The sequence below is a fragment of the Saccostrea echinata genome, unplaced genomic scaffold (assembly GCF_033153115.1).
Source record: "Saccostrea echinata isolate AGI-Se365-2 ecotype Australia unplaced genomic scaffold, CSIRO_AGI_Sech_v1 ptg000034l, whole genome shotgun sequence".
NCBI classification, from domain to species: Eukaryota; Metazoa; Mollusca; class Bivalvia; order Ostreida; family Ostreidae; genus Saccostrea; species Saccostrea echinata.
Genome location: NW_026889783.1, coordinates 4666181 through 4678708, shown reverse-complemented (window position 1 = coordinate 4678708; position 12528 = coordinate 4666181). Strand labels below are relative to the sequence as shown.

At 33.0% G+C, this 12528-nt stretch overlaps 1 protein-coding gene across 1 annotated transcript; it reads left to right on the top strand.

Moving 5' to 3' along the window:
• The first annotated feature begins 5829 nt into the window (after positions 1-5829).
• LOC133199415 (UPF0489 protein C5orf22 homolog) lies at positions 5830-9277 on the top strand. The gene is made up of 4 exons (XM_061335222.1): positions 5830-6091; positions 6387-6448; positions 7176-7301; positions 8090-9277. The coding sequence occupies exons 1-4, from the start codon at positions 5896-5898 to the stop codon at positions 9254-9256; spliced, it is 1551 nt and encodes a 516-aa protein (XP_061191206.1). The 5' UTR covers positions 5830-5895; the 3' UTR covers positions 9257-9277.
• The last annotated feature ends 3251 nt before the right edge of the window (positions 9278-12528 follow it).

Genomic DNA, 12528 nt, shown 5'->3' with positions numbered 1-12528 from the left:
ACAGATCAAGTTTGCATTTCGTTCCACTTCATTGATTTTTGACGGAATTACAACCTTTTCAATTTTTAGGGGTTTTCCGCAATTTTCTTCTAAACGCTTTCAGATATTGAGCTGATTTTTGGTACGTGACTTTACCTTGGTTAGTTATAAACCAAGTTTGCATTTCGTCCCGCTTCATTGATTTTTGACGGAATTATGGCATTTTCAATTCTTAAAGGGAACCAGATTTCACTTGCCGGTAGGGGACTAGTATTGCTAATGCAATACTCTCAGAATGCTTGTTGAATTAACATTAAATATGGGAAAACATTTGCAAAAGTGAATGTATATATATTTATAGTACATAAATTTTTCGATAAGTATTTGTATTACAGAGATTCCACATAAATAGTCCACAAAAGTGGGGGCTATAGATTCAGAGAAATCCCAGAGTAAAAACTGACAAATCATTAAACATCTCTACAATGGAGCAAAATGTTTAAAGTTTAAATAAATTGAAAATAACGGAAAGTTTATTTCCAATCAAGGGCCAACAGAGAGGCATGACAGGGGCTGACAAATAGATTTTTCAAGCAATTGCTCACGGGCAAGTGCATGGTCAAATTTCACTTGCCCTACTTCAATTTTTACTTGCCCCACTGTAAACTATAATAATAGACGGCTCTTCCGCTAAAATTGTTTAACTTATGGATGATGTATTTATCATTTGCTTTTGATCATTTTCTGCCTCATAACTGTCAAAACTTTCTCCACTTCTCCAATGCCAATTTGTCATTTTTGATTATGTACAAATACATATACCTAAAACTTTCGTTAAAACTTGTAAAGATACATGATGACACAATTAAACTGGTTCACGTACGAAGTATGACAAGCAAAAGAAGATAACACTTACGACAAAATACTGTATGTGTACTTAAAAAAGCGGGCTTCATATTTTAGTGGCTTTGGCACAGACAACGATGCGCTAATTCATGAATACCACTAAGAAATCATTTGTAAATACAATATATGACACGGTCATGTGTAGCGCTAATCATGATTTTGCCAACAACTCCATACCCAGTAATTGCGCTAAATTTTGAATCCGCTAATTTATGTACACATACAGTAATTTCGATTTCATGCAAGCAGAGACGTCTCTAGTGCAAGTAAAACTAAAGCATTTTTAAAAATATTTATTGATTTATTTTTTTCAAGTCACTTGCCAACAGACAAGTACCTATTAAAAATTCACTTGCCCGCCTATAAAATTCACTAGTCCTGGGCGTCGGGCAATGAGATTTGTCAGCCCCTGATCATAAAAGAGATACATTTGTAGTCCTACAATTGCAGACAAAGACTTTGATCAATTATTAGTTAGAATAATCTAACTGTGTCTCAGGACAGACCCTCATCAAAAAATGGATCCATAGGAGATTGATCATTTTAACGATAGAACATTCTATATTATCAATTATGAGAAAAAATAAATTTGCACTAAACAATTAAACATACTGAGCAAGTTGTGCTTAAAAATATAACATTAAATGTTTAGAGAGGCAGTTTCCCAATTAAAAGAAATGACAATATGTTCTCTTGTAATTATCCAGAATTATTTCAAATAAATATCTAATCTTTTAAAATTTACAAACAGAATTTACAATGAAGCTCTATTTCTTTATTGCATTTTGATAACTGTTAGTGTTAAATAGAATCGAAAATCATCGAATTCCGGCCTAAGAATTCAAAATTGAATTGACAGTAAGGTACCTGAGTCGTTGCAGCCCTAATATATTCTTGTAAGACTTTTATAAGTGCTAATTCGCTAATATACTCCAGTAATAATTTTCCTCTCACGTTTTCTCATGGAAGCGGCCATTTTATTAGTAAGTCGGTCATCAGCTGATTCGATTCGAATAAAAATTATATTTCAAGTTATCTGCAATATTTTCAAGCTTTCACTTTATATCATCAATTTTTCATCGAAATATTATATTTATTATATACATGTCGCCCATCAACATACATACATTCGTATTAACTATATCATAATTCAGAATGAGAAACAAAGTGAGCAGGGTTTTTTTCATCATTTTAATAGCACTGTCTCATTTGTATAGAAATATAAAACTCCGAAGAGAAAAAAATAAAGTTATAGCACTGTCGCTGTGTTCTCTATCACAGTTATTCACAGAAAACTAACACAGTTATTCACCATCTAAAGTCAAAGCCTTCTTCCAGAAAGTCGATCGAACACAGCCACTCAATCCTTGATCGCTTGCACTCAGAGCTCTCATTGGAAGACAACTTTCTCTTTCTGTTTTTCTTGTTTTTCTCTTCTTCTGTTTTGGCACGAGAGGAAGCAATAATTTCTTCAATTAAAGATTCAATGTTGTTCTCCGTAGAAGAGCAAGCACTGAAGTCACAATAATGATCCAGATTGAAGCCAAGACCGACAGATCCCTCACACGAAGTAGATGGACTGGGAATCTGTTGAAAAGAGTCGAAGTCGTTGGAAATTTCCTCAAGAGAGTCAATATAGGAGACCAGATCCTTCTCGTCTACGGGGGAGGCTGCAGTAGTTCCCGGATCATCACAGGGACATTTGTCACTATTGTGGATGACCAACATGGGTTCGTTGTTTTCAAAACCAGGAAACAAGTCATAGTTGATTGTATATTCAAGAGTTGTATCTACATAGAGAGGCTCAAAGATTTCCTTGGAATTCATTCTTGTGACCATTGAAATGAAGAAAGTTGATGTCTATTATATATATAATTAGAATTCTTTTTACAATGAAACAGACCAATAGGGTCAGTGCATGGGCGTGGCTTAAGAACAAAACTTGGGCTTGCATTTGTGAGTTTAATTAGTTATCATAACACAGGTATCCTAATCATTAATAAGCAATTGACACATGTTTTATCAATTACAGAGGAATATCAATTTTGCAAGCAATTAGGATATTTATTCTCTGAACAGCGCGTGTTATTTTTTTCACACCTGTTATATCAGGTGTGTATGAATTAAATTAAATGATGGCACATTTCTTCTAAATTGTACTATAATCAGTAAAAACATGTAGTTGTGTAACTTAATTTTCGAAAATGACATGAAAATTTGACCTCATCTTGGATTACTTGTAGCATATTTAGGAAAAAATAGTAAACAGGAAGGAACAGTTTTCTACTTTTTTCAATAACGTCACTGTTGAATTATTGATATTTACATTTTAGTAACGTATGGTAATATTTATATCCCCCCCCCCCCCCCCCATATATAGAACACCAGAAAAAAAAGAGGTGAAGAATATTTACCTTCGACGCAGAGAATTTTTGTGCTCTTTACACAAAACTGTATTTTAGTACGTCCATACATTGTAAACGTGTTTGAACGATAATTTATTTTCAAAGTGTCAAAGTGTCCTTGTTATAAATATAAGCACAACATTACTGTAAAACCTCAGAAATATTTTTCATATGGAAAAAGGTTCTTGAACATAATTCAAACAAGATTGAGACACCATTGTATTTTAAACTCTGACTTATATCGTTGTAACTTAACAACTAGTCCAAATTGTTCATGTGGACTACTAGAAGATGCATACCATTTGTTTTTTGCTTGTAAAAATTATGCAAATGCAAGGAATTCCTTAATGAATAAGCTACTGTCATTTAATAATTTATATGTTATAGATGTACATTTAATGCTATGAGGTGATGATTCTCTTACTATTGAACAAAAAGCTGAACTTTTTAAGATTATTCAAACTTTTGTAAATGAGTGTGGGCGTTATAAAAAAAAAAAGCTTAATTTTTTACCATTGTAAATCTATATTTGCATGTACATTTAAAGATCTTATTTTCTTTCTATTACTACTATGCATATGAATTAAGTAGCCCATATATATACATGTATTTTATTTTGGCAATTTTACAAAATGTTGTATTAGGAGAAGACTATCTAAGTTTTTGAACTTTGTGTCTAATCCTTTTGACTCTTTGTCAATAAAATATGTTCTTCAATTCAATGCATAAATATTAGAAACAAAGACTAATTGGCAAAGACTTTTTTAAAGGTATACTTATTTTACAGGATTTTCTTCTATTCTGTGAATCCATATATATAAACATCGTATGCAAACATATACATGTAAGTTATGTTTTCAAAAGAATCACCTTTCCGTGATACAGATCTGATTTCATTTGTATATACGAATATTTATTGTAATTTATTCTCAAACAGTCAGACATCTTCATAAGCTGGGTTTTATTATGAAATGTTTGTTAATTTCTTGATTTTGTCTCAAAAATCTGTTATACCATCAGTTGGGTAGAAGTTTACGGGATGAAACAGGTGTACGCATGTACCTATTACCTAAAAGCGGCCATTGATTGCTGCTCATAATTAACGATGGGCTGTTTGTTTGGAATCTGTCAGACCAATTACATTAATAAGTTGTTTGGGAAAATTGTTTACTACCATTTTTAACGAGAGACTAAATAATTACATGTATGCTGACAGAGCCCAACTTATCTTAGAGAACCAAGCTGGTTTTCAAAAAGACTTCTCTCTTATGGATCATATTTTTTTTATTATACACTCTAATTGAATTTTTTAAATCATATAAAAAGAAATTGTACTGTGTTTTCATATATTTTGAGAAAGTCTTTGACCCAGACTGGAGAATTGATCTTTGGAATAAAATTTTATTAAATAACAAATATTAAAATTCCAACGTCGTCAACATTTCACAATGTTCAAAAGCCCAACGAAGAAAATAAAAATACAAAACAGTGGCGGATCCAGGATTCTTGAAAAGGGATTGTCTTCCGGATTGCTAAATGTAAAATAAATTGCAATCATTAAATTTTGAATCTACTTTAAATACACTTCAAAAGTTGTTACAAGATTTCTTCCAAATCGAAGAAATTGAATCCGTTTTATGTTGATTGAACGCGTATTGAGGACTAACAGACACATCAACATTTAAGGAAAATAATCACTATAGGAGATAGAGCCACGACAACAAAATAAATTAATGCTTTAGAGTCCAGAAATAGGTGCTGAAGTGGGTGGGGTATTTTTTCCAAGATGAGAGCTTTCGTCCCTTGTAGAGTTTATGTATATAGGTGTGGTACTTCTTTTAAACATGGTATTTCTTGTCTGAAAATGTCAGAATCTTTATTGTAACAACTTTTTGAAGTGTATTTAAAGTAGATTCAAAATTTTATGAATTTATTTTACATTTAACAATCTGGAAGACAAGCCCCTCTAGGGGTGAAGCCCTCAGAAGGCTCTCAGGTTTAAGGAGTTTTTGAACAATTTTTTAAAAACAATTTTACCTTTATTTCAGGTAAAATTAATGCAATATTCCACACAAAAAATTCTTTATTAATCTTATGTATATTTTGGTTAGAAAAGGGGGGGGGGGGTGGTGGCACCCCTCTAAATCCGCCAGTGCAAAATATATCAAGTATATTTCGACGATGCTCTAAATAAAATATCTCTCTCCTCCCTATCTGTTTCATTGTTTCTGAAAAAGGGACTGGGACGTTTGGAACCGCTAATGAGATATAATAAATGAAGTAATCGAAAAGTGAGGTATTATTTATTAAGTACATGTAATTACCCCCCCCCCCCCTCCTTCCCTCGTTTGATACATGTAAAGAACAAAATAAATAATTAAATACATGTACAAAAATCCAATAGATAAGATAATTGATAGTGATAAAAAAAAACCCGCTACGAAATATCTGTTATATCGGAATTTAGATTCACTGTTGCGTAAAATAAATACTGATAAACACTCTATTTGCGTATATTTTAACTGATTTTTTAAAAGTGCGAAAGAATGACCACATTCCCTGAGCACTTTTCCCTCCTCTGCCACAAGTACACAACGTCATAGCAATGTCAAGACGAGTTTGTTTGGGATTTAAATTAAGATGTGTTTCATATCTGTGCATTTCTTGTATATTAACCGTGATGATTTTATTAACAATTTATGTCAATAATTCTCCAAACAACCGAGAAATATTATCTGGAAATCTTATAGAAGAAAAATCGTCAAGCATTGATGTTTTCGTTGTAGAAGAACACCATGAAGGTAGTATATACGTTTTTACCTGTCATTTCAATCTGGGGATTGTCTAATTTACATCTTAGACCTACGTCAAAAGCTGTGTATTCCTCATTATGTAATTCTCAAGCAGTCTAAATTAAAACATCACCGTATCGCTGTTAATGATTATTTTTAATTTGAATCTTAGTTGTTATTAACTGCTGTTAATTATGGATTTGGAATTTTAGTTGACAGTCTGCTTGTTTCATGATCCCCGTGTCGGTTTATTCATTTTCTAAAGAACAAATAGTTTGTAATAAAGTATACATTTCGTTTTTAGTTATTCCGTATTGGTTCGGGAACAGCGCTGGAAATTTAAAAGAGAAAAAAGGCTTAACTCTGGCAAGTAAAAGCTAAGATTAATTTAAAAACTCTTCTTTTTAATTTTTTTGGGGGGTCATGTACATGTACTTTCCCCTATTTAACAGAGAGCAGATGATTCGATTTTCCATCATATGTCATTTGTTTAAAATAAGACATTCCCTAGAAATATTTTAAATTGTGGAAATAGATAAAGTCTATACATTTTTATGTGTCTCATCTTGCATACAACTGTAATTGTGTTATTTTATTTGTAATATTAGGCACGTGTCACTTAAATATAATCAATTACTATATACTTATTTACTTATAGTCTTTCCGAGAGAAATTAATACCTGATATAAGTATTCAATAAAAAGATATTCATAAATACATAATCGTAAAAACTTAACATTGTTATCGTTATAATTAAAAAAAAAAAAGATTGTAAACGTGTATGCTACTTTATTATCGAGACCGGACTGGGGTTTTCATTTACGGAATACAATCTAGTTTGTTAACATGTGTGTTGTAAGTCATATATTTAACGCCATAGATTTTAGATTCATTGTAATTGATAAGGCAAATAAATAAGTATGGGTTCAATCGCAATGAATCCCCCTATAGCACGTGTTCTAGTTATTTTATCCAGTCAGTGTAACATATGATCAGGATGTTTATCCAGTCACAGGGCCTTAATTTGTCAATACAATACATTAAACATTATTGATAAACTTTTTAATTATTTATTTATTTTGTGTGTGACTAGATCCACATTGACGGACACAGTGACATGGCACTGCCGCAGTATTTCAGGAAACTTCCGTTTCTTCGATGGCCAAAGAATAGAAAAGAATTAGATTACTACATGCAAGAAAACGACATGTTCATCTTGGTAAGGAATTTATAATCCCGTTTTTTTTTTAAATATGCGCAGCCAGTGTCTGAATTTTACACAAATGTCAATATCATCTGTCACCATGAATAAAATTTATAAAGAATAATAACATATCTTTATAAATTCATGTACATACATAGATCCACTGGTTCTACATTTAATTAAAGAACAACCCGAGTATCAAATCTAACAAAGCCGTTCCCTGCGTTGGTGGCCACGTTTCATATGCAGTACAGGCCCGTAGCAAACTGTCCAAACTCTATAATCCTATTTCGGGGGGGGGGGGGATCTCTAATTTTCTGGAATTTACATGTACGTATGATTGACCGTACAGCAACAAAGAGGGGGGCAAGCACCATCCAAATTAAAATTCACATATCAAAACTACTAACAAAAGACTACTCTCAGAAAAAGGGGTGGGGCCGCCCCCACTCCACCCCCACCCCCGAGTACTACAGACCTGCAGTAAAGTCCAAAAACCTGTCGTGAGTTTAAATTAAAGGATAAAGGTTTTTAAAATATGTTTTTTTTTTAAGGTGAAGATAATGAACAGTGATCGTTCTCAATAATGTACAAACAATACAAATTAGTGAACAGAGCATAAAATTCAGACCTCTGAAATTATAGAGGTGGAATCAGGTTATACAAACTAGTGAACAGAGCATAAAATACAGACCTCTGGAGATTATAGAGGTGGAATCAGGTGCCTAGGAGGAGTAAGCATCCCCTGTCGACCGTACACGAGCCCTATGTATTGATAAATGTATATTTCTATTCTGTTTCAGTCGGCAGTCCTATCTGGCATGTTTAGTAAGGTGGTGTGGGTGTGGCCGCGATGGGATCAGGAAAACCACGAAAACAGTTCACATGACGTATACCTTGCGAAGATAGGATGGTTAATGGTAGATACTTCAATCCCAAAAATGAAGCGTAAGGCCCTCTGTGTCTGTTACCAAAGTTTAAATAGCAACCGAACGTCAACTAAAAGTGATAAGAAGGTCGATTGTCGGCGTCTACCGACATCTTTGGAAGATGACGACGACTTTGATGAGGGAGTTGAAATAGATCCCAAGACATGTAGAACAGAAATAACGTTTTCGTACGAAGAAGTAAGAGAGGATCTGGCGGCAGACATTTTTAGGCGGGAAGCAAATAAATATAAAGAAAATGGAGTCATTCTTGATATCGACGAGGACTTTTTTGCCTGCACATATGCTTCACGGCCTCTGCTTAACGCTGGCCTCACAGAGAAGGAATTGGAGTCCATTAATGACATTGTCAGTGGCACATTTTGTCCAAACAACGCAAAGGAAGAAACAGAAGCAGATAGGGTTCTCACAGAGCTGCTAGATGACATCATGTCTTCTGGTTGTTTTGGAAAAGAAATACAGGGAGGCGGGGCTTGTCAGAATAAAGAGGCATCAATTCGTGATAAATGCCTACATATACTTAACAATAAGAAGGAACATTTGATGTGCGATAAGAGTTTTTACAAGGGCTGGAATAAAGAGAAACAGCTTAAAATGCTTGTACACCTTATCATGGGGATGGCAAAGGCGCAGATATTGGCTATTAAATATGTTGGATTTTGTTTTACAACAATAAAATCACGAGGATTAGATGTGACGAAATCATCGGAATTCTATTTGTGTATGGGAGCAAACTCTCCAAATAACTCCATGGTCATCGAACATACAACTACGTTATTAGAAATAAACCAACGCACCGAGGACCTACAAGACATATTTGCTGCATTAAAGCCCCGTCTTGTACCGTCTATGATAACTCTTTGTCGATCCTCACGTGATGGGTATGTTCCCAGAGAACTTCAAAATCACATAGAAAACAGTATTATTAAAAGCCTGGCGTCATCATTTCCTACAAAATTAAATTACGATGTTGAACTTTTAGGTGGCAAAGACGGATGGTTAAAATCAAGAAACATATTATAAATTAAATGTATTTATATTTCATTTGAAATGTTTTCTTTTTCATTTTATATGTCTACTTCATATAGTACATATGTCTTCGACATACCTATGCATTCATACTGAACTTTTTAATTCAACCTTTTAACTTACCTTTGCATTCATACTAAACTCTTTAATTAATTTAACCTTTCAACAGACTTATGCATACTGAACTCTTCAACATACCTATACATACTGAACTCTTAAACATACCTATACATAATGAACTCTTAAACATACCTATACATACTGAACTCTTAAACATACCTATACATACTGAACTCTTAAACATACCTATACATAATGAACTCTTGAAAAAACCTAAACATATTGCTCTTCAACAGTTCTATACATACTGAACTCAATAATAATACATATACATACTGAACTGTTCTGTACATATCTACTTATTGAAGTTCTCTAATACCTTTTCATACTGAACTCACCAACCTACCTATATATACTGAACTCTTCAATGTACATACTGAACTCTTCAACATATAAATACTTCAGTGAATGATGATGAATTCTTCAACAGACCTATATATACTGAACTCTTCAACACACCTATAATCCATACCAAACCCTCCCACATATACATACTGAAGCCTTTACATAATGAACTCTTCAACAGACCTATGTATACAGAACTCTTCAATAGATATATACATACTGAACTCTTCAACATACCTATTCATAAATCATTGATCATTCATCAGGTGTATTTTTATATCAAATCCCAGGGGTGTATCATCTGAAATGTTTTCTAGTCAATGCGTCATACTGGACATCTATTACATTTGTACACATCATCCAATATAAAGTCAAGACACAACGTACATTGTGTTTCATCATATTGACCATTCACGATTATGGTGATTTTTATCTCTTGAAGACTGCCTACTAAATTAAAAGAAATGATCAAACATAATTTTGACAAGGAGTAAAAAGTTTAAAGCTTCATACAAAATTTAAAAAAATTTGTTTTACCGCATTACAATTCAAAGTGTCGTATTTTTTTTATTGTGATTGGACCGACATGTAAATGGTAACTTTGAAGGCAGCGCCTGTTGTAGTACAAGGTCAAATCACAAGCAACTTTTAGACCCAAAAGAACAATGTCGATGAAACAATTTGGTAGTCACTTAGCTGACCATGTTTATGAAAAATAAAAAAAAAGGAAAGTAGAGGATAAACATTTTAAGGAATTTAAAAATTAAACATTTGTATATATATTTTTTTATGTTTTATACCCTGTTCACAGATTTGAGTCGTTTGTAGATTTTTTGAGATTGATCACTCTTCTCTATCTTCAGCTTTTTCGTGTGAATAGAGACATTATAACATTTAGGAATCTGGCGGGGTTCGAAAAAATCCCCATATTCTACCAATTTATCTAGAGAGTGGTTTGTTTTGTAATTTTTGGTTCAGAGTCCCTTCTAACGAAATGAATGTACTAGTATAACTATTATACTACTTAATCCATGAGGGAAAATACGTCAGCTCATATTCTGTTTTCCACTAAAATATGTATAATGGTATTATTCTGGTAAAGAAGATCATGCAATTGCTCACTGATTCCACTTGTTAACCAGGACCCCGTTTTACAAAAGAACTTACGACTAAGACCAAAATGTAATTTAGTGAATATCTTTCCAATTTACATTTATTTGAAATGGCTTTAATCTTCTAAATAAAGAATCAAGAAAGATATTTTTATGCAAGCAGTTTTTCACAGAATCGTTCATTTTGCAAGAATTTACAATCAACTTAACCTTTTGGTCTTAGTCGTAAGTTCTTTTGTAAAACGCGCCCCAGGCTGATGATGAGTCATTGTAAACAAACATACTGGGCCTCCTGGGCAGATCAATTACATATACAAGTTTCCATAATGCGAATTCTGCATTAGATCTACATTTACTAAGTTCTTCAACATATCTACTTGCAGACAAACTGAACTTTTCAACAGGCATAATTATACAACTTAACTCTCCATCAAATCTACAGATCTACACATACTGAACTCTCCAATAAAACTAGATACACTGCAGAATGAAATTCATTATATCTATACATACTGAACTCTTCAACATACCTCTTCAATAGACCTATACATACTGAACTCTTCAACATACCTATACATATTGATCTCTTCAGGCAATATTTATAGTTTATACATACCAAACTTTTAAATATACCTAAACATACTGAATATCTTCATTACATCTATAAGTACTAAACTCTTCAAAAAGCTCAGATACACAACTCTTCAACATACCTACACATACTGAATTCTTCAAATAACTATACAACTATACTTTTCAACAGATCTATACATATTGCTCTCTTCATTAGATACATACTGAACCTTTAAAACATACCTCAACATACTCAACTCTTCATTTACTGTGCATAATGAACTTTTCATTAGATCTATACATACTGAATTTTTCTTCAGGCATCTATATACTGAACTCTTCAACTTACCCTTACTTACTGAACTCTTCAAAAGATCTGCACATACTGAACCTTTCAACAGACCTATACATAGATGTACTGAACCTCTTTTACTGATGTATATACAAACTGAAATCTTCAACAGATCTACAAACTGAACTCTTTAACTGATCAATGTATTGATCTCTTAAAATACCCATACATACTGAACTCTTCAAAAGATCTGTACATACTTAACTCGTTATTAGATCTATACATACTGAACTCTTTATTTAATAGATTTCAAATAATGACCTCTTCAACAGATATTTAAATATAATGATCTCTTCAACAGATCTATACATACTGAACTCTTCACCAGAACTAGACCCATTGAACTCTTCAACAAATCTAGACCTACTGTACTCTTCAACAGAACTAGACGCATTGAAATCTTCACAAACCTATACATACTATCTCTTCAACATACCTAAACATAATAATTCAGCAGATCTACATATATTGAACTCTACACAGACATACCGAACTCTGAACAGACATACTGAACTCTAAACAGACAAGCACAACCTCTTCATCAGTCCTGTAATGCTGGATCTTAAATTTCTGGTAACCAGTAATAGGAACTATATTTACCTAGGATCTTGAGAACAGAGGAAAACTAAGACAGTTCTATAGTAGAGCCAGCTGAAGAATTACAGTGGTTTATAATGATCCTTGCAGGAGTTGTTCTGGCAAAATCAAAATATCAAAAGTACGGTCATTGTACTCTGACATGAAAATCAAAACAACAACTGAAA